The sequence below is a fragment of the Oenanthe melanoleuca genome, chromosome 3 (genome assembly GCF_029582105.1).
Source record: "Oenanthe melanoleuca isolate GR-GAL-2019-014 chromosome 3, OMel1.0, whole genome shotgun sequence".
Taxonomy (NCBI): domain Eukaryota; kingdom Metazoa; phylum Chordata; class Aves; order Passeriformes; family Muscicapidae; genus Oenanthe; species Oenanthe melanoleuca.
This window is the reverse complement of record NC_079336.1, coordinates 76,911,859-76,935,008: the sequence shown is the minus strand read 5'-3', so window position 1 is coordinate 76,935,008 and position 23,150 is coordinate 76,911,859. Positions and strand designations below refer to the sequence as shown.

Sequence of the window (23,150 nt, the reverse complement as noted above, 5' to 3'; positions counted from 1 at the left end):
GAGGCTTTTTTTTTTGTTTTATCAGTAGAACTTGTAAAAACTATGAAAATTACTCTGAGATATATAAAGATCGTAAAAGTTTCTATCTCCCCCAGCTGCATCACATTCACCTTTATTATTCTGAGGCAAATCACATACAAATCTATGTTTTACAGTATCATAGCTGTACTGAAGATTGCTTTATAGATGTAGTTCATCACTATATGGTGGTATTTTAGATGGCTGCTTCTTAAGTTTATGCTGTCACTGCACTATCTTCAATAACCTAAAGTTAAAAAATATCTATTAATGTTTTCTTGAGTAGCAAACAGACTAATTTCATATTGAGCTAGATTACACTGAAGGCACTGAAAAGCTGCTTTTCCCTTCTGAACACCCCTGAACGTTTAACATAGGTACACACTCTGTGCTACCTTAGAGCTGAGAGTTTATGTACTTGAGCATAGAGATCAGAGCAGTCCCTGTGTGCAATTCACATGCTCTGTTTCTGGGATTTCTGTTCAGAACTGACCATTTGCCACCACCCAGGGCCAGGAGCAGTTTCCCAACACAAGCTGTGTACAAAACCAGCACTGATCATCCCATTGCAGTGCCTCTGCACTTCTCCACAGCCTCTGCCTCCAACAGGGTAAAATACAATTGGGTCCCCAATGCTTAAGGCTTCAGTCATGACAACAGAGAGGTTATTTTTCAAATTTCCTGAAGAAACAAGAATAAAGCATCTTCTTGTCTACAGTGTTTTCTCCTATCCCAGTAATTTTTGCAATTTCTGTGCTGCTCTTTTAAAAGGCACACAACCATTATTCCAAATGGCAGCATTTTCAGTTACCATATTCCAGATGCCAGTTAACAGCAACAGCCACAGCTTATTTCTGCACTAATTAATCAATCGGCGCACAAGATTTTTACAGTGCTGTAAAAATACCTACATCCCTTCATGTAGCAGTGTTCAGGTGTTCCTGGGTCAGAAATGTTTTACAGTATTGAAAGGGTTAGAAAGGAGAAGGATGAAGCTAGTTCAATAGTATAGATGATACTTTATAATAAGAAAAAGGTTATAATTTAGGGAGATGGCAATGATTTCATTCAGGTAGGCAAAGGCAAGAAGATCAGAACCAAGGAGCCATGTCAGGTGCTGTTGCCTTGCATGGTAACAGTTTCATGGCAGTGACTGCAAATACAGTTTGATACAAACAACTGATAAGCAAAAGTGCTGCAGAGAGTCATCACTGAATCTGACTTCACTGACACTGCTTAGTTGTCATTCATGTGACTGGATTAAGAGTCTGAAGCACGCAGTTCTTAGTTGTAGAAATGCACATCAAGCAACACAAAGCTACTCAGCACTTAAATACTGACATGGTTAAGCCACAAATTGCATCTTTAAGCTGTTATGTGTAGATTGAAAAGTCCAGGTTCACCTTACTTTGTTCCATGCATTAAAAATAAGTGTATTTCTCAAAGCTGTGGGACAATTAGCTGAAAACTAAACTTTCCCTCTGTTCTCATTTTACTTTGAAAAGGACTGTGTATACAATAGCTTACATGCATGCTAAAAATACGTCGCAGTTTGAATCCAAGCGTTTCATTTTAAACAAAGTTCATAACCTTTGTTTGTTGCTACTGGTTTGATTGTTTGCTACTGACTTTCTAAAATACAAACCTTGACCACAAGAGGAGTTTCCAGTAAATTCAACTCTGATGCTCTTGGCAGATTCTTTTGGGAGCTGGAGCGATGTGTTTTTGATCTCAGGGGGCTGGATGCCACAAAAGAAGTAGAAGCCCTGCATGGGGACTGCTGGCTCTCATCCTGTGCCACAGAGCAGGAAGGGACAGGACGAACCACCAAATCCAGCAACCTTTAAAAAATGTTAAAATACACAGTTTAAACTAGGAACATCAATAAATAAATGAAAAAAAGTGCACGCTGTGATCATCTCAGATGATGCAGAACAGAAATACCCAGTGAACAAGAAATAGGTGAACCCTCCGTGCTGGGGTGATGTATTAGGCCCACATGAAAGTGACAGTGACTTATTTTCGGCTGTCAAAGTCTGTACATCAACAGCTTGGTGGTAGTCAAAGCTTTAGTTTCAGCTGTCTTAAACTCTGTAAGCACATTCCCCATAACGTAAATACGTGTATTTGCATAACAAACATTCTCAGCAGAAAAATACGTTTTTCCAAGGATGGACTGTGTCTCAAATGCTATCTATTTTATGTGCAAAAAGCAAAACAAAGGTGTATTCACACGTACCTTCCCACCAAGACAGTAACATAATTCAAAGGGATTTCACTCCTTTTTCCCCTCAAACACACTGAACAAGGCTAAATTTTGTGGAAAAGCTGCTTACTTGTTATACTCTGAGAAATTGCTTTTCTTGTTTCCAAGCCATGCTTCTTTAAATCTGGACAGCACTTTACTGATGAAACTTGTTCTTATATGTACATTTCCTGCATTAGTTTGCCTTGTTGCTGTTGCTAATGGCTTTGGCCTTGGGACTGTAAAGCAAGAGGGAAAAGTATCAGCCTTGTGTAATCAAAGTGATGGCTGGCTGCACATTGTATTTCCCTTCTCTAAAATCACCTTCTCTTAAGACTGATGAAGGCAAACGGTACGGCTTGGCTCTCTCCACTGCCAGCTTCCTTTGGACTGTGGGAAGGATCTTGATGTATTGGTCTAACAAGGAATTTCTGGCAACTGCTCTCTCTCTCAAGCGAGGATCACGATTACTCTGACAAAGGAAATATGTAAAGCAAGAATTTAACAATTTTCCAGAAGCTCATGGCAAAGAACTATATCTGCTCTTTCTAACCAAAGCCTAAATTTGCTCTACAGACAAAGGAGAACAAATCCACTGCACAGAGCCACAGCAAGCTCCAAGTTGCACCCAGGAGCACATACCAATTTCACCTGCTTTTGGATAAGTGCAAGGAATAAAAGTAGAACTCCTAGTTCAAAGGACTATTTGCAGAGCCTTATTCTTACATACTTCTTAACACCTGCAATTTTCAAATGGCTTATGGCAGAGCAGACTTTGCTCTAGTTATCACGAAATACAGATGTCTGAGATTACTGAATACATAGGGCAACTGCAAATTATGTTGGACAAAATGATAAGAAAATTAAAACAAGAAAATCTACCTACACACACCTGTCTGGAGCACACTTTTCATGTACATAAGGGACTTAAATCTTCCAAGACTACCTTTTAAGTTTGACTTACAGGAAAAATACACTTTCAAAAAACAACACATGCATCGGAGGGTCCCTAAGAGAATTCACATAACAGAAAATTTAATTGGGATATTATGAGAAACATAGGTTAGAATTTATGTCATAAAATTGGTAGCATGAAACTACTGGAATTGGAGAGCTTGCACTATAATTTGAGAAAATAAAAAGCCCAAAACCCCAACTAAGCCCCACTGCACATATTTTACCTGTCAAGTGTCCAGTCTGCTCTCAGGTAAAAGCAAGATAAAAGACATAACATACAACATACTTTTTGTTCTACAGAAAAAAGTGACACAAATAACTTTCATAGTCTAAACCATATATAACAGAGATCTGAGGAACTGAATGAAAAGATAGGATGACAGAAAGGATACCTATGTTTTCCTCAGGTAGAAACAAATTTTCAGAGGAGTCAACCATGGTCTGCAACATTTAATTTATTATTATTTAATTATTTAATGTATTGTAACTTCACATGGCAGTTTGCAGTACTAAAATTATTTCACCCAGCCTTTAGGTTCAGCTGTCAGCTACAACTTCACATGTAGGAACTTACTCCTACTCCTTGAAAGAATAGTATAAAAGCGGGATTTTTCTTGAGGACTATTAAAAGTGATCAATCACACCAACAGAAACTTCATCAGGACATATACCCTTACCATCAGACTGGTCTTCATGGACTGATTCAGCTGGAGTGCTGGGATGTAGTTGGCACGCTGCAGATGGTGGACTAAGAGGAATTCATGGTTCTGAACACCAGATTTGGCCTGTAAAAACTTCTCCAAACACTCCTGTGGGAAATAACACATTTCAAACATCAATTACGATTCTGCCTCTTCTCTTGCCAAAGAGACAATGAGGTTTTTTTTGTTCTTCTCCAAACTCACTTTCTCCGTGTCTGTGAAGGGCAGCTTCAGCAAATCCTCCATGAGCCCCATCTCCTGACAGATTTCATACATGTGCTTTAGCAGCTCTTCTATGTTTAACTTGGTGGTGTGTTGCTGCAAGAGACCCCAAGCCTCCACCATGCACCTGCAGTTAAGGTTTTGGACATGGAAAGGAATGGCAACACTGGACCCAAAAAGATGTCCCACACTGACAGTATTTATTCAAAGATCAAAAGAAATGGAGGGCAGCCCCATTTGTATCACCAGTTCTCCACTTTTCCCAACAGCTGAATGCCACAAGAGTGGGAGATTTCCTTACCTGTTGGACAACAAGACGGTGAGGAGCAGCCGCACTTCACTGCTGCTGGACATGGACGGCTTCATCATCTGGATGTACCTGAGGGCTCTCCTGTGCTCTCCCTGGCACATGAGGGACTGAATTATCCTCATGTGCTGCCATGGCACAGTCTTGATCGTAGCTGGGTGGAAGAGCAGGGCCAGGGCATTCTGCACAAGTTGAGAGCAGCTCATTACCACAGACACACACAGCCAGGCAATAAATACAGTCAAAGCTTTCTGCAGCATGGCTGGATGTGGGCTACACTAACTTAGATGTCTAACTAACAAAATACTTGATCCAGGACATACCAGCAAAAATTTTTCTTCACTTGCAGGAAAAAAAATCAACCATACAAAACAAAGCGAATGCTTTAAGAAGAACGTATCAGATTTTTCTAAGTTTACAAAATTCTGTGTACAAACATCCCTTTTTATAAATACATTACTAAATAAGAGGTTACTTGACAAACAAATTGATTTTATTGGTATGGTGACAGGCAAAGAACAACCTAAAGCATTAGGAAGAACAGGTTGAAAAGTCACTTCTGCAGTCTTTTGCCTCAAGTCTTCTTGCTACCATCACAGTTTCCATGTTCCAAGTACCGAGAACATTTTTTAGAAACAGTGCCCAACCAGTCTGCTGAAAACCTAACCACAGTCAGCTTTGAAAATTCAAATATGAAACATTATTAAAGTTGATTACACCTTTGTTTTAATCAATTTCCTGTCAAGCTAGTTAAGCAAAATTTCAAATCCTAACTTATTGCTGAAGGTGTCAGAGCAGTATTACAAAAAGCTGCTTATGCTACAACAGCTCCTAATGCCCAAGTACCAATTTTTAAAACTGATTTTATTAATTACAGCTCTGCAGTGCAATGTGTGTATAACTCAACTGTTTCATACTTACTTCATAATCATCGTGATCTAGATGCCAAAACCCTCTAATCAGCTTAACAAGACCCCAAGGGATAGCAAAGGCAGTTGGAAACGAAACAAGTAAGGTTTCTGTTTTATTTGGAAAGCAATGCATGATGTCCAGCAGCAAGTAAATTGTCTGAGAGTACCTAATTAAGGTGAATAAATCGCTAACACCAAAAATTTATCACATTATATTTAGAAACAATGAAACAAGAATATTAAATGGCAGAAAGCAGAAATCCCCAATGTATTGATCTTGCCATTTAAAGACTTTAAAACCTCTTGTATCAATACTCAGGTCCTAACCACAAATCAACATTCTGAATATACTTCTAGAAAGAAATACTTGTGGATTTCTGTAAGGAAATCAAAAAGGGGATATAAAAGCAGCATTAATACAATGCTATTATAAACTCAGGCTTCTGTTTCCATCAGTGAAGCTACCAGTTGGACATTCAACACAATGGAGCATCCAATGCTTAATTATTAAGGAAACAAATTCTACAGTTGTTTAGATTTCCCCATTTTCTGACTTCACAAAACAACACAGATTATGGTGCCCTTACAATGCAATTTAGCACTGACTGATTGAAAATGTGTTTAGAACTGCTTGTGGATCCCTCACTCCAAGTGTCATCTTCCCCTTCCGACATCCCATGTTAGGGATCTGTCTGAGTAAGGCAGCTTGGGACTACAACAATTTTTAACCCCTTGCTCTCCAGGCTCCCTTCTCAGTTTAGCCAACAAACAAAAAAGGCAAGTCTGCATGTTCCAGCAGCTTAAAAATTAGGCTTCTGCCCAATGACGGTTCTCAATTCCCCTCTTTATTATTCAGTGTGCTTGCACTTTTAACACAAAAAAAGGACAAACACTATTATCTGGGCTGGGAAACGAATTATTTTGGCAAAAAACAGCTGCTGGAAAACCACTGTTACAAACACTTTCGTTCTTAAGCAGCATATTTCAGGCACTGTTCTAACACATAGTCCTTCACTACAGAAAGGAGTGCTTAAAAAATTAAAACTGTATTACCATTTGAGAAAAACTAAGCAAGGTTTTTATCTTGAATATTTTAGGGAACCTGTTTTCTTGTATCAGAAAAGACTTTGCAAAAAAACCCACAGGTGACAAATATGTAAGAACATTTACATGCACACACTGAAGGAGAAATAACAAAATCTGGAAAGGATACAATTGCATGTTTGTCACTTTCTTCAATGCTTTCTAGCAAATAGAGATCCAGCAGTGCCTGAAATGAAAGATGAAAAGGTTTTTAATGCTCCTGTCTTTCAGAACCATTGCCTTTAGGGCACCACTGCTGCTGCTGCTGGCGTTTTCAATGAACACAATACTCACGTGTAAACTAACAGGTGGGTATTTCCCAGTGCCACCTTCATCTCTCCGCCACAACTTCTCCACTTGCTCTCCCAACTGGGAAACCATTCCATCAATCATCAAGCAGTCAGAATCCCATTTGCCTCTGCAACAAAAGGGAGCAAGGGCTTGGACAGAGAAAAACACTCATTCCAGCCTCTCAGTGGCACAGATTTCTGAGTCACAGGAAAGACAGTCCTTAGGTCACAATGAACTCATTAACTAAGGAGTCCAAAGCACAGATCCAAGAGAAGAGCTGCAATGACCTTCTGGGTTCCAGCTTTGCTTTCCTGCTCTGTTACATGTAATGCCAAGAAAGTGCAGACAAAGGGTTTTAACTGCAAAAATAACCACTGTCACACAGTCTCACAGTGGCAGCTTTCTAGAGATTTCCTCTGAGTCTTACCTTGATAAACGCTCGAGTTTCTCTCGATGACCTGTATAGTAGCTCTGAATCAGAGGGTAATTGTAGAAAGGTCTAGACAAATGCATGTGATCATCTAGAGGTGATAAAGTAAAAGCAAGTTAAAAAGAAGACCATGTTTTTCAACTAAAACTGGACTAGACAGACAGACATCACAGAGCCTCAAGTGCTTTCGTACTACGATTTCTGCTTACCTAAACCCTCGGGAAGGAGACTGGATCGACAGAACCAGATCACCACTTGTGCATACAAAGAAATGAGGCTGGTTACCACCTGCTTATTTGTCAAGTCTGAAAAACCTGGAAAAAAGGCATAAGATGATTTGGATTTTGCAATTCCTTTCATTTTACAAAACTTCCTTCTCAGAACAAACAAAAAGTATAACCAAACACATCAGAAACCTGTCTTTATAGTTGTTCCACTGGATCACTTACGAATTTGAAGGAAAAAAAACATTCGCTCCTCCTGCAAAAAAACCCCAATCACTACAAAGAAATAGAATCAATAAAGATTAAAACTGAAAAAAACCCCAAAACAATTAGATATACTCAGGAAGAAGGTTCTTGTTTTCCATGTAGCAGAAAACTACATTTTTACTTCAGCAAAGTAAGAGTCTCCTTTTGCCCACGATATGTCAACAACAATTTTTTCACTCAACAGCTATAAATCTCAAGGAAATTGCTTTAGAAGTTACTCATTTTGGTTTCCTTTATATTTCCCAGCAATTTGCACACAACTATCAATTGCTAGCTAACAATTAGGAACAATGCTCAGCATTACCACACTCAGCTGCTGCAATTGCCACCCAGGAGCTTACTCAGCTCACTGCTGTATCAGTGTAGCCTCCCCTACCCAGCCTCATGCACTTCATAACAAGCTGCTCCCCTGAACTCAAAGTGTATTAAAAGTCTTAAATCATAAATCCTAAATCAAAGTCCCACCTGCTCAGATTTAAATTTCTCCTCCCAGCTCCACCTGACTCTCTCCCAACTATCCAAAAAACAACAGCTCCTGTCTCCACAGTTACAACCCAAGCATCCTCACTAACTTTAACAATCAGATCAAACACCTAGCAGTGCTTTCACCAACCTCTCTCAGTAAGCTCTCGAGCTTCTGTTAGAAAACAGTTCAGGACAGTGCTGAGGTTGCTCAGAAGCAGCTGGCAGTGCTGAAGGGACTGTAATGTCTGTGGGTCAATGAAGTTGCACGAGCCATCAAACAGCGGAACACCTTGTCAAGGAGAAATAGTCAATCATCAGCAATCATCAGCAACTGCAGACTTCCAAAGGACACTCACACAACCACAGGAGACTTAAAGAACCAGGAGCATACACTTGCTACATACAGATGACTGAAGCACATCCTTTACAAAGAATCACTCCAGGTTTCCAAAACGACTACACCAGTACTCACAGATTTGGTCCAGTTCATCTTTTGTACAGATCACTTTGTTCCACGTCCACTCAAGAACAAACCGTAAATTTACAGCAGAACTTGGCTGCTCTTTAAAAAGAGAAAACAGAAAGCACATGAAGCCACAATTTCCAACCAAAACAGACAAACAAAAAGCAATGTAGGGAGCATTACCTTCAGAAGTCCAGTGTTTAATGCATCCCGTTAGAAGTTCTAAAGAACCTGTCTGCACAGCAGCTGACAACACTGCTTCTAACTGCTCCTCCTGAACAGAAGAGACAAGAGTAAATCACTACCTCACATACTTTTCATACCTGGGCCTCAACACAAGTATTTGTTTCTAACAATTCAGACATTAGTTGCAAATGCAACTTATTGCATATTCTTGATTCTGTCTTAATTCTAGCCACAGGCTGGGCTGCTTGTTGGTTTGAGGCACATAGGAAAGTTTTCCTCTTGACATTTCAACTTCACACAGGCCACTTCTTATCTCTATTTCTGTGCCTTGGGGTTTCAGTCTTCATTTACTGAGTCCCAATTAACTATTTTCAGTAACATCCTCTGCTAATACCCATTATGCACTTTGGGCACACCCCTTTGCCATCAGTAACACGTGAAGGGGACAGAGCAAACAAACTGTGTTTGCATTTGAACAGTGAAGCTGAGGCCAAGCAGCTCCTGAAACTAGCAAGGCATGAAGCAGCTTTGACAGCCAAAACATTAAGATCCAATTTGTTAAAGTACCATAAAGAAGTGCAGCATTTCAGTTCTAATAGGCTGGAATTTCAGCCTGTTCAAATACTGTATTCTAATGCCTTGATAATCCTTGAGAAGGATAATGCACAGGCATGCACACACAGAGGAAATAATATAGTAGCTTATTCCAGCTGGTGTTCAGACATTTCCTTCAGGTTAAATCATCCTGCATAGAAATTTACATTTTTCTTTTTTCCCCTTGTCTCTATTTTTAAGAATATATTCAAAAATATGTTTGCCTTCAAAGTAAAATTATTACATTCAATGACATTTCTACATATTCTGTCATTTGAAAGCATCTGTGATACTTCGGTTTTTTTCTGAAATCTGGTTTCAGACAAGGAAACATGCCAAATACTACATAGGGTGGCCAATGAAATTCCAAACCAAGTTTCTTAACCTAATTTTTAAATGTCTCTTTCTAGCATCCAAAAGCAATCCCTGCTCAAATGCATAACAAGAATCTGAACAATACAGTCATGATCCAGCAAAGGTCATTATAAAATTTCTTGCTTTCCCAAGTTATTTTCCAACAAGAGGTGACATCAGAACATCTAATCAAAATGTAAGAGCCTACATCAGGCTTGCAAAATAAGCATTCTATGGGCTGGGTGTGCTTGCCAAGACGGCTCTTCCCAGTCAAACTTGGAGTTTGGATCTAAAAATATTATTACTTCTCCTAAATAATGTCAACCCTTGCCTGTCAGAGCAGCTTGTAAGTCACATAAAACTCAGATGGTCATGTCTTGTAGCCTCTACAGCCTTCAGACAAGATGGATGTATTTCCCTCATACACTCACCTGACTCAAACTGGATGCCTGGACATCAGCCAGTCTTGGAGACAGCAAGCCAGCTACAAGACACCGAGTGTAGCTGTCACGAATGGCTTCACTTATTAAAGGACCAGACTTCTTCAAAAACTTCAGTGTCTGAAACATCAATCAAAACACACAGATTAAGGCGTCATTCAATCACTAAAGTTCTGTCTTATAAACAACAGCCAAATGAATGGTTTCAATTTAAAAAAAAACACCCTGAAAAAGAAAATACCAACCCTTGCAATGCTAAAGGAAGTATTTTCCAGGCTGCCTGTCAATACACAGGCCCTGCTATTTTCCCTGACACAAATTACATTGTAATGTAATTACAATGTAAAAGTTAAACCTAACATACAACTTTAAATAAAATTTCTGTGCTTGTTTGTGCAGAAGCTGATTCATGTGGCAATATTTAGTGAGCTGGAACTTAATTTGAAAAGATTTGTCACAAGCTGTGCAGTGGCTCAGAAGTTATAACTTGGCCAAGGTCGACAGAAATAACATGCATTTCTTCTTAAACAGTTACATCACTTTTCCCTTTCTCCCTGCTTCCTCCTTTCTCGAGTTCATCAGGGGTCAAAGCCCTAACTCCACACCACACAAAGAAGTAAACACTTTCACCAACTTCCACCATGCTCTTTCTTCCTACTACAGCATTCCTTTCTAGCCATTCAATCCCTGCTCATGCATCCCTAAAACAGCACCATTTGCATGAAACTGACAGGATGTGACTGCAGTTGTGCATGTGGATGAGCATAAAGCACTCAAAGCACTGCAAGAGAAAAGTTAGAAAAGGTTCATCTCCTGATAGTCTCAACACAGTAAAAAAAGTCACCTCCTTCTGGAAGCCAGTGCAAGTCATGTGAACAACTCCCGAGTTGAGCAAGCACGTCACATCTGCAGAAACAACAACATTTGACAGACCTTATTACCTTGTCACCAGTTTATGCTTTTAAATAGTGCTGTCTGCAAAGACAAACCTCCAGCACCCCTTTCCCTCATCACATCACTTACAAACTTGCCATAAAAAGTAGTTACTCACTGTCTGTAGAAACTTAACCTGGAGTGGCACCCAGGTGCTGTGCTTTGGGCCTCAGCCAAAGTTATTTCATCTTATGACCATCACCCCTTCCCAGACTATGTTATAGAAGCCCCCAAACCCAAAACTCAGCAGCCTGCCAGATATGTTTCACAAGAGGAAGTACCTTGTTAGGACACGGTAACCAGGTTTGAGAAGCTTTGTGGGGCTTTTTTTTTTGGTTTTTGTGTCACAAACAATGAACAAGAAAGAAAGCCACAGTGGCATTTGACCTCCACTGAAACTTGCCACAATTCAAATGAAAAGCAGTGAAATACCTACCAAAATTATAGGTGCTTGGATTAAAAAACTGTTCAGGTGGTGGATAAGAAGGAGGCACCCCCCGACTCAGACTACGCTCGTGTACCAGAATATCCAAAATGAGGTTTGGAGAAGTCATGCTTATGACAGGATCCAGTGACCACAGTGCAAAATAGGGGCAGTCATGAAGGAATTCTTCTGGCCTTAAAGAAAACAGGTGCATAAGCTCAACAGCAGTTTTCAAATTAATTTTTTATTGGGATATTGAAACCATTTAATTAAAACTTACCTCAGTGAGTCTGGCATTTGAGCGTGATACCAGCGATTGATGTCAAACACACCCAAATAAACAGATGGTTTTTCTTGACCATGTGTATTCACTTGCCAACTGAAGATTGATACACTGGTGTCAGGAGAGATTACTGTCAAAGACAAGACATTGTTTCTTGTTTTAGAAAATATGAGATATTTGCTGTCATTTCACTCATGAAACACTACACTTTACTAGGAATGATTAAAAAAAGTGTGAAATAGCAACTAACTCTGCAATAGGTTTCAGTCATACTGCCTCTTTTTCTTATCCAAATTACATTTATTTTAAACAAAATCAAATACACAGTTATTAATTAAGTTTTGCATATTATTAATTACATTTGCTGGATGAATAATTTGGGAGAAGATATGCTAGGAACACACAGATTGCTATTTTTAGAAAGCATAATTGTATTTACATGAGTGATACATGTATTTACATGAGTGATACAGTTGTATCACGCAGCTTTTGTGATTTTATTTCCATATATGACTAAAGAGGAAGTTTAAAGAGTCAAAGTAAAATATTAAAATTATCAGACTAAATAAATAATATAATACTTAAAAATACAAACAGGACATAGGAATAAAGATTTTAACATAAAGCATTCCAAATGCTCTATTCCAGTTTCCTCAGTAAGTGGAATGTTTTGTGTTCTCTGGGGAGAATGCATTCTCTAGGCGTAAAACAAAGTCTGTGAATATCATTTACTCTAATACAGCAAGAAACAAAAGAAGTCAGTATGATTTACAAAATCCTTCTCTGCTCTCTCTTCAATTCTTCACTAGGGATTCTCACACACTTTGCTATGCCTCATTGTGAACTTCTGTGGCATTTCACTTTTGTCAGCCGCTAACACTGCCTTAGAGTATAACAATTATCTTCACAACTCAGAAGACAACTTCACTGGTAACCACAACACACATCCAGTAGAAGCTCATGTGTGCCAAGAACTTAACTTGAACAAGTTCTGAATAAAACTTAATTAGAAACCATCAAAAAATTAACAGGTATTTCATCATGCCTCATCCTTGATAATAATGGGACAGAAAAGGTTTTTCTTCTTGTTATTTGGGGATTTGGGATTTTTTAATGTGCTGGGGTTGCTCATATTCAGCCAGTTGTCACGTAGGACACCTTGGTACTTTTCCACCAGGCACATTTCCAACCACTTTTCCCCAAGCCTGTAGCATTGCAAGAGGTGTTTGAACCTCCTACAATTGGCCTTGGTCCATTGATCCACCCTGTGCAGATCCCTCTGTAGAGCCTTCCTACCCTCCCACAGACCAACACTCTTGTCCAAGATGATGTTTCCCAAACTCACTGAGGGTGTACTCAATCCCCTCATTCAGATCATTGATGAAGATATTTCACAGGCCCCAGTTCTGAGCCCTGGGGATCTAGTTTCACTGGATACACACTGGATGCAGTCAGAGGTTTGAGCAGGAAAAAAAATAATCAGGTAACATTCCTAAGCAATAGAAAGAATGGTATTACTGTTCAATGAAGACAACTGGCAGAACAAACAGACTGACCAGCATTATACAGATGACCCCATACACTGCTCTAGCATCCCAGCAAACATAAAATAAAACCTACTTTTTCCTTAAAGAATAACATTCAGAGGGATAAGAAGTCTCACATAACTTAAACACACAGGGTTTTTTTTCAAATGAGCCCACTAAGGTCAGCTACATGACTATTTAAGACTATAAAACTGTGGGTATAGAACAGCATCCATTGCTTAGATTTCCAAACCACATAGTTTAGAATAACCAAGCAGGGACACCAGAACAAACCTTCATTAACACTATCTTCTCTGTCAGGATGGCTGCAAATTTTTTCTATGGTCTGAAAGCTGAGGAATATAGTATTGCTGGTCTGCCCTCTCCAGGGAAAGATTCCACCAGACAGATCTAAACTGAAGAGTTTGACACAGTGTGTAAAACCCTGGGGGAAAAAAATGGAGAGGAAAGGCAATATTGAAATAACAACATACATCTAAATATGAATTAATGCAAATATGTGATATAATATGCCTCTTTTACTGTATGTTTCCCATCAATAGGAACTACATCTGACATGCAAGAGAATTAAGTGTCAAGTCATAATTGGCATGTTTGGCTCTAAAGGCTTTTGCATGCTTTCAAAATTTAGCATTTGCCTAACATTAGTCTAGATCTAAACATGTTTTCCAGAGTTCTTTGAATCATCAAGGTGTCTTTACAAACCTGAACATGCACTTACAAAGAGACATCTGAAACAATGCAACACATCTTTACACAAAGACTTTGCTCCATGTTTTGATTACAGAGCCTGACATTGCAGCAGCTAAAGGTCTGTCACATTACATTATTGACAGGCACATCAGTAGAGTGAACACTCATCTCTCTAGTAAAAATGAGAACTTCCTAGAGATTTAAAACTTTCTTTCAAACCACATGAGCTCTTATCAGGGAAATATCCCTCAATTCCTTATGAAGAAGACATGGGATGAACATGGACAATGTGTTTAATATCCCAAATTATTACAGAGTAAGTAAACTGCTTTGAGATACACAGAAATAGATGTACAGAAAGGATGGATCCATAAGATAAAGCATGACAATTCCATACACTCATCAAGCATTCATTTTAATGACTAGAAATTTCAGCTTTCATTCATATAAAAAGAGCCAATTTAACTGATACTCAAGGGAAACTTTCTTTTCATCTTTTCACATGCAGGCCTGTCTTACCTCGTACATGACTTGTCCTGATGCCAGACATTTCTTGTCACCAAATGCTAACTGCAACAGATGCAAATTCACAACATTCCCTTCACTGGAAAAGGTATAAATGAGGAAATTTGACTACAAAACTGCTTTACAATCCTCATTTCCATTTTATTAGATCTAGGCTGAAACTTAGATAAAGCATGCTCTACCTGAAAAGAAAAACATTTCTTCCCAAAACATGATAACTGGTCACATTTAGCCACTAAAACATAAAGGAGGAAATTTTGACATGAACAGCTTCAGAGGCAAATGCTAACTGCACCATTGGAAAGCTTTAATATGCAGTATAGACCTAAAATGGTTGGAAATAGCTTTTCAGAGTGAAGCATTCTCCATGAAAGCTGCTTTGAAGTCAAGCTCAAGAAGACTGCTGCTCAGTGAACAGCTGGACTAAGTAGCTTGCTGATGCTGAGAGAGAGAGGTATGTTTGTCCCCTTCCCACCTACATTTCAGTCCCTCTCTTGCATACAGCACACCCTTCCACACTCTGACTTATTCCTTATCCCAGCTGGAAACCGTTGATTTGTTTGCTGAACACAGTTCCTTTTCTGCCAGGGAAGCTGAACTGGCACACAAGGAAGCCAAAGAATTCTGAAGCTCTCATGAAGTAACTGGCAATACTGTCACTATCCTCTTTTAGGGACTGCTCTATGTGAACAAATATTAAAAAAACATTAGCAAAATCAATGGCCTATGGTAATTGTTATTCACCTTTGTTGTGTAGACTGAACAGCCCATAAATAGCAAAAATTTTGAAGATCATTCTCAGGATCTTGAAAAGTAAGAGCACAGATAGGAATCCTTCCTCCTCCAAGCTGAGTGTAGTGCCTACAGGTTTGAATAAAAGATAGAAAAGACAAATAATCAAGTCAAGCAAGTGACTACCTTTTATGCAGCAGTCAAGGTGAGGAGATTTCTGTCCATCAAAATAATAATCTCTGTTTATGTCCTCCTCTGCCTGAGGAGGAGGAACAGAAATGATTTAGTTGAGCTGGTGGGGAAAACACCGTTTCTATTGTTGAAGCCCATTTCAATATTGAACTTAAAATACAGTAAATCTGAACATATTTAAAACAACACCAAACACAAAGAGCTTCTTATTTCTTTACTTTGACATTGTAGCAAAATTTTTCTTTCAGATTTCTGAACCTTACTAGTACCTTCACAATCTTTTCCTGACACCTAATTATGCCTCCACTATCTATTTATGTATCAGTAATTTTTGGTGAGTAACTGCAGATTGGTAAAGTAAACACCTAGCTGAATTTGACCATGTATTTAAAATGAAATTGCTCTTCAGAAGATTTTAAATAATTTTTAAATTTTTCTGTTGTTTATAAATTTACATGCTTCTTATTCTCATCTGAAGGGCTTCCAAGGAAAATTTGGTTCATGTACATCTATATCTTGTAAGGGGTCAACCCCCTACTTGCATCAAGGCTGAAATGTAGGAAAGAATATGCTTTCAGGCACAGATCAGCTACTGAATTATCATGTCTCAATAGTTTTATCTCGGTCCCTTAAAAAAATATAATCACCAAAATCACATTATTCATACACTGAAGTCTTTCAGTGCATGTCCTATTGTCCTAAAACCTGTCTCATGGAAAAACACACATTGCCTTGTTTCACTGAATGTGACTGGACAGAACAAACTGACTTATAAAAACCAGATCTCTCACATCCCTACTGTCTGACATGACCCAGTACTTTCCACAAGACCTCTATCTATAGATAAGGTAAGAAATTATTTGCAGTCCACTGGAGAGAAGTCACTGTGCTTAATCCACATATGAGTTAACTGTTATTTCAGAAGAGGATTTCTGAACACTCCGTGGTTATACCAAACATCCCACTCACTGAATTTTTTTTTCTTGAAATTAATATTTCCTGAAGCAGAAAAATTGAGACCCCTGTACCTCCAAGCATGGCCAAGTGGAAGTGACTACTTACGCCTTCTTCAAAGTTTTCATGTTCCCCAGTGACAAGTAGCCATCAGAAAAACCCACAACAAGCTGGTTGCTTCTGCTTATGTAGCACAGGGTTGATACTGCTGTTCCTGAAGGACTTCGTAGTTGAAAACAAAGATGCCTCCCTTGCCTCATCACAGCTTCTCTTCTTTGTGGAACTTCAGCAGGAATTCTAGTGACAACTTCTAGATCTACTCACAAAAAAAGCAGGCAAGAAATTAATACATTATGCACCTTCAGTTCCATTTTAAACTGATGTGATTATACAACATGTAGAATCTAATTCCACTGAGTCAGGCAAAACAGCCATTTCTGCAACACCTTTTTTGCTATTTCTGTTTCTGCATGCACCCATTCAGAGAACAAAAGGATTATCCAATGGGACAGGTATTCTCACTCCTATTTCAAAACTAGGTACAAATATAACTATTGTAGTCAAATTCTTCTTGGACCCTATAATACAGGATTTTGGGCCTCATGGTGAAGCTACTTGAAGAGACAGGAGCTCCTGAAGCCACTCTTACAACACCCACAACAGTGTATGCAACCTGAAAACACAAATTGCAGTATTCATTCATCAAAATGAAGGATTTTTGATAAGCCAGATTTATTTTAAAACACAAGCCTAAAACTTGCCCCAAGTCATTAACGGAAACAGGAGATCACTCCCTAGAGTTATGGCACCTCTGACACAACTCCCTATCACGCAGTTGTTCTGACTTAAATGGAAAAATTCCTACATCCCACTGGTAAGAATCACAGGGACAAAGGGATGTGGGCAGCAAGAGGCCTTCTTTAATATCAGGAGGAGTACTAAGAGACCCCCATTTTTTGATCAGTTCAGGACCACACAATTCAAACTGCCATCTGCAATCAGCAATGTCAGAAATGTCAGAGGTCCATCAACAAGCTGGGTCTTCAGCTGGTTTTTGGAAAGAAACACATTCCCTTACTTCTAAATTCAGGTTTAAAAACTGCTGCTTACCTGATGCTTCTACTTCATTCTGACTGCAAGATAAATCATCCAAACAAAGGTCAACCAGAAGGACGTGGCCAACATCCGTGGCCACTGCTGCCACCCCAAAGAGCCATCGCAGACTCTGGTGCAGGTGCCGGGTGCTCACGCTGGCTCCGCCGTCATTGCTGATGGGTTCGATGGCAGTCACCTGCAGGGAGCTGCAGGTTAATACCAGAGCTCTTGGACAGGCTCAAGAGTAATCCTCAGAAGGGAAACCAGCATTAGCACACCAGAAACGGGAAGGAAATACAGGTTTATAAGACTTAAAAACAAAGCACTGTTCCCTTTTATATCAAGCAAAAAGGAAATCAATAGAAAGGAAGCTCTTTCCACTTAAATGGTGTATTCTGTCTTATCAGTTTCCATTTCTGACTTAAAAATAATTGTATCTTAGACATGAAATCAATTACATGTTAGAAGCTTCATCATGTGTAAAGGATTTAAATAAGAAAGACAAAGCTATGTCTAATTCTCCAACTATTTAAAGCCTAGCAGCACTGTGATACAGTCCAGGCTTTCTTTGCCAAGCATTTCATAGGATAAATATCTTCCATCCTCTTACAAATGCAGCACCATGAAAACAGACAGCTTTACATCAATAACAAATGTTTGTCTGAAAACAAAGCAAAGAAGTGAGCGTCACAAGGCAGTCCATCTTTTTATGTTGGTCAGTTACCCACAGAAGTGGGGGGAAATATCCAAACCCCTAGGCCACCTGAAGTTCTCTCCTGTGTCAAGCACTTGCTTATGACTGCACTGCCTAGCCCCTGCCACACAATCCACCTTTTATCTTGGTCACAAATACACCAGTCTTACTCTAGTATCTCTAGTAAATTCAGGGAACTTTATTTTCTTTCACAATTTCTTCGATTCAAATGAAATTTTCAATTTTCTCTGCTGCTCAGAGGACTAACAAAAGTATTTCGATTATTCAAATTCTTGTGCTTAGTGACTGTGATGAGGAAATACAGAACACATCTTGCTGCACAATTAGACAAGGTTCAAGGGTTGTTGCTTCTAACTTTTTCATTTAAGTTTTTTTTTTCATAGTACAACTGGCTCCAAATGAATCTTTACTAGTTTTGCACAGCCTTCCAAAAATGTTCCATGTAGAAGCTACTAAAATGACATCTTTTTCCACTATGCTATGCACTGATTTTCCCTATTCTCCTAGACTACTGCCAACTCATTCTGAGGAAAAGCAAAGAAAACTCACTGAATCTGAATGCTGCCCTTCTGCCTCATACAAACCAGGAAAATTTGTGAAAATAGTATGTGGCAGTCCTGAAATATGCAACCACTATATGGAAAATAATATGGGAAAGATGGTGCTCCTTAGAGCTTTAAATCAAAAATGATGAAAATGCAGAAAGGGGTGTTGAGAAAAAGGCTCTGTTGGCTGACAATAGGTTAATACCATACAGAAAGCATACAAACTTTGAAGAGACATTCCAAAGCTTTTCCTGAAACAGGAATATGCAGCACAGACACCACAAAAATCTTAATTTTCATAAAAGGACACATACCCTCCCTGAAAGAGCAATTGCTTTAACCACTCTTGAGATCCCAAGGTCATAGAGACAGAGAACACTGCCCTCTGCTTCCTCCAACCCAACCAGGAGGCCAGTCCTCTTCTGCCAGGAGAACTCCTTCACCACACGAACAGTGGGAGGCTGCTCGTTCACCCCGCTGAAGCGATACGCAGAGAGCCGCTCTCCGCTCACCGAGTTCACCACCTCCAGCTGGGGGCCACACGCCAGCCACGCCAGGCCACTTCTGCCTGCAGGGGCAAAAACACCACTGAACAGATCCCCAGCACAAGAATGAAACACAGCAACACAACTGCCACTGGGCCTTTCCCTCAAATGCACCAAAGGGACGGAGGAAGGCCAGCCCGCCCACATCTGGACCATCAGTTTCAATTGCCCATTGCCGTCCCCAACCAGTACATCTTAAAATTAATAAACCCATTCTTTTGCATTTGTACTTGTCATTCCTGCACTCAAGAATGTTGACTGTTTGGGATAAAGATTACAATACACTGAGTTCTAGTTTGTACACCAGACTTGGCTTGGTTTTGCTAGAAAACACCTGAGTAAGTACAGGAATACAAGTCTCAGAGCATCCTTCAAATACAGCCCATCTAAACCAATTCCTTTCCAGTTAAGAATTTTTCTTGACACATGACTACTCTGGGCAGGGATTTGGACAGGAGATTATCTTAAAATGGGCACTGCATGCATAAATTTCAACTTCTACACCTGCTGATCCCAGAAAGAGTTTAATGAGTGTTGTTTTCACTGAAGAATTTAACAATTGTTCCTTTAGCAAGAAACTTCAAGCTCAGAGGAAGGATTAGCTCCATTACTACACATAAAGTCAGGCAGATAAGATTCTACCTGGTCTTAACAGAAGCCCAGACTCTCAGACAGGTACCCAGCTCTACCTTCAGATCACCAGAAAGTCAACTGCCTAATCTGCTTAGCTGCTGTCAGCAACTCTCACTGGGTCCTCATCTGCATCCTATCAAAAACCTTGGAAATACATGGGCAGTGCTTGAGCTGGTACAGAGAAATACATTGTGAAACAATACCATTGCTTCCTTGAAAACTGCCTTCTATTTAATTCAAAACTGAGGGGAGCATGGTCAGTTATATTATTTAAATAGCACAGGACTGGAAGAGGCTGCTGCACTTTCAATGCTTAGCATTTCTGATTGCTAAAATATCCTGTTGGCACTACCAGAATCTGATGCATTTATTTAACAGAACCAATCTGATGCTACAATCCTGTGCTTCAGGCAATAACAACTTTCTACCAAATCCAAATTTCAAGGAAAATGCTCACCTCCAGAAAACTTCCCACACAACACAGAGTCTAGAGTTGTCTCAGCTTCCCCAAGTGCCTCAACAGTCACCTCTGGAAACTGCAGCAGACTGCTCGTTACCTGAGCCGTTAGGTCTCGCATTCTTCACTGAAAAAAAAAGAAAAAAGGGCAAAAATAGTCCTATGTCAGCCATAAATGTCTTTGAGACTGACCCAAGCTTCATCAGTATGCAGTGACAAATCTCCCATACATCTTCTGTAGCTCTTTCTGCTTAAAAAATTTAAACACAGGATAGTTTTTCATCTCACAGCAGAGCAAAATGAGTGCTTTTCTGATGCCTATGAGATCAGCAAAAAGTGACATGGGGGATGGACAAGATAAATAACAGGGAATAGAGCAACACACCAAGTTCAAGTCTACTCATATAGGTTAGCAAGATCCGATCTCAGAAAAATAATATTTTGAAAAGTGTGCTCTCCAGGAAGCATAAACTACAGCAGAGGATAAGAAGTAGAAAGGATTTTAGCATTCTATCCCAACAGCCCCCAACAGTTAAAATTCTGTATTTGATGCAGACCAAAGGTTTGATTTTTCTTTAAGTGAGAAAACAAACAAAACCAACACAGATTAGAAATTGACATTAGAGCAAAGTTACTGAGCTATCTGCTGTCTGACACACAACTCTGGTTTCATTCAAGAGTTGCAGCCTGTCTAAGCAACCAAAAGTTCCTGAAGTCTGTAGTGAGTTAATGCTTGTCTCTACATGGCTTCCTTTACCTGGACAGACGGACACAGGTTCCAAGGGGCTCAGTACAGAACACAGCAGTGTGGTATTTCACTGCTTGTCCCTCCCAGCACAAGTTCTAGAATCTTGGCTTTATAACAGAAATCTAAAATGGCCTTCTGGGACTGCTGGCAGTCATCTTGTCCAGCTGCCCTGCTGCTCAAGCCATGACCTAGAGTAGGCTGCCCAAGGCTGTATCCAGATGGATTTGGAACATTTAATTCTCCAACAGGCTTCTACAACCAGCAACCTGACAAGACCAGCTGCAACCCATGCACAGGGCCTGGTGTGCAGTGACTCTCTCCTGCCAGTTTAAGGATTCCGTTCTCTCCACCACAGCAGTAGAACAGCATCAGACCAGGAAAGGCCTGTCACCAGTGTTTCTCCAAAACTCTATCAGACACCTTAACTCCCAGAGCAGCAGGCCGGGCAGTCCTTGCTTCAGGCAGCACGGGCTCCTGCAGAGGCGCTCGGGCCTGGCTAGGCAGCAGCCATGTTGTTGTCAGGCAGCGCAGGGCACGCGCGGCAGGGCCTGCCCAGGGCAGAGCCAGACTGGCCGCTTCCACAAACAACACAGCCAGCACCTGCCACAGGCACCCTGCAGGGCTGGGAGACACCACGTAAGATATTCAACTCTGGGAGAGCATCCAGCGGAGGGCAACGAAGAGGGGCCTAGGGGGCTCTAGGGCCTAGTGGGGAAGGTGTATGAGGAGAGTCTGAGGTCACCGGGTCTGTTCAGCAGGGAGGAGACTGAGGGGAGACCTCATGGCAGCCAACTCGTGAGGGCAAGAGCAAGGGCAGGCACCGAGCTGACAGGAACCGAGGAAAAGGCTGAAGTTGTGTCAGGGGAAGTTTAGGCCCCCTACGTATTAGGAAAAGGTTCTTCACCCAGAGTGGCTGGGCACTGGAACAACTCCCCAGGGAAGGGGTCACAGCATCAGCCTGACAGAGCTCAGGAAATGTTTGGACAACGCTCTCAGGCACATGGTGACTCTTGGGGATGGTGCTGTGCAGAGCCAGGATGGGGACTTTGATGATCCCTGTAGGTCCCTTCCAACTCAGTTTATCCTGTGATTCTGTGTGAGAGCATATGTTACATTTCAGTGTTCAGTGCCAGGATGACAGAAATGTAGGAAATGCTATGTACCACTTCAAACCAATTAACACCAGACATATGTATTATACTTAGGTTAATGCTAATAAGGAGAGATAAAAAAACCTGAGCAGTCTTAAAACAGCGTATTAGCAAAAACTGATTTTAGTTGGTTCTTTGAACAAGATCTTACCTGGCCCATGTAACTGTTGGGTCCTGCTGAGATGAGCACACCGTTCTTGTTCTTTCAGGAAGACACCATGGTCACAAAACACAACAGGTCAGATCAAAAGCAAAGGTTTTCCCTGTGCCTTGGACTCTTGGGGTCATACATGCTTGTGCTGTTGGTTTTCACAGAAATCACACACCCACCTCCTGCATCCTTCTCTCAATGTTATTTAAATCCCAGCTGTAGTATCAAAATACAAGCAAGCAGTCACTCACTAATAATTAATGTTTCACTTCAGGTTTAATCCAAGTTCTGCAGTAATGCACAGCACATATGCCTGCTCTGAGTCATGACACAGCCAAGGAGAATCTGACCTGAATGGATACATCAGTAACCATAACCTGCATTTTTCCCTCTACATCACATACTGGTCATCCACACAGCCCAGTGCTGAAAAATGCATTTTTATTTTAGGAACAGCTTTAACAGGAACCACACAACATTTATCTTCAAGCATATCAAAGAGACTCATCTTGACTACTTTGGTGAAAAAAGCATTCCTGGAAGGGTAACCCAGAAGTTTGAAGAGACAACAATAGTACAAAAACATTGTTCTATTACCTAAAATTCTATTATTTCAGTATTTTCAGACTGGCCTAGACTAATCTGTTGCAAGCATTGCCTAACTATTCA

General features: G+C 40.2%; 1 protein-coding gene across 2 annotated transcripts; it reads right to left on the bottom strand.

Moving 5' to 3' along the window:
• Positions 1 to 84: 84 nt before the first annotated feature.
• LOC130250607 (protein ELYS-like) lies at positions 85 to 21,913 on the bottom strand. 2 transcript variants are annotated; one of them, XM_056486443.1, is made up of 27 exons: positions 21,189 to 21,913; positions 20,432 to 20,558; positions 19,111 to 19,364; positions 17,552 to 17,732; positions 16,550 to 16,757; positions 15,308 to 15,424; positions 14,558 to 14,642; positions 13,619 to 13,769; positions 11,796 to 11,928; positions 11,528 to 11,709; positions 11,003 to 11,064; positions 10,150 to 10,278; positions 8,768 to 8,858; positions 8,594 to 8,683; positions 8,270 to 8,410; positions 7,375 to 7,479; positions 7,163 to 7,256; positions 6,739 to 6,862; positions 6,575 to 6,631; positions 5,372 to 5,518; positions 4,445 to 4,632; positions 4,126 to 4,270; positions 3,898 to 4,029; positions 2,588 to 2,735; positions 2,355 to 2,502; positions 1,664 to 1,859; positions 85 to 265 (listed from the first exon to the last, which is right to left on the bottom strand). In XM_056486443.1, the coding sequence occupies exons 2-27, from the start codon at positions 20,550 to 20,552 to the stop codon at positions 236 to 238; spliced, it is 3,459 nt and encodes a 1,152-aa protein (XP_056342418.1). In that variant the 5' UTR covers positions 20,553 to 20,558; positions 21,189 to 21,913; the 3' UTR covers positions 85 to 235. The 2 variants fall into 2 exon arrangements, with proteins under 2 accessions (XP_056342418.1, XP_056342416.1); XM_056486441.1 differs by having other exon boundaries at positions 21,600 to 21,832.
• Between the last annotated feature and the right edge of the window lie 1,237 nt (positions 21,914 to 23,150).

What these genes read in the sequence shown, in the direction of transcription:
- LOC130250607 (XM_056486443.1), bottom strand. Translation starts at nt 20,552, where the DNA reads ATGCGAGACCTAACGGCTCAGGTAACGAGCAGTCTGCTGCAGTTTCCA. An exon ending in GTGTGGGAAGTTTTCTGGAG is followed by an intron (nt 19,365 to 20,431) that starts GTGAGCATTTTC and finishes TTGCCCCTGCAG; the next exon opens with GCAGAAGTGGCCTGGCGTGG. An exon ending in AATTTCTCAGAGTATAACAA is followed by an intron (nt 1,860 to 2,354) that starts GTAAGCAGCTTT and finishes CATTTTTTAAAG; the next exon opens with GTTGCTGGATTTGGTGGTTC.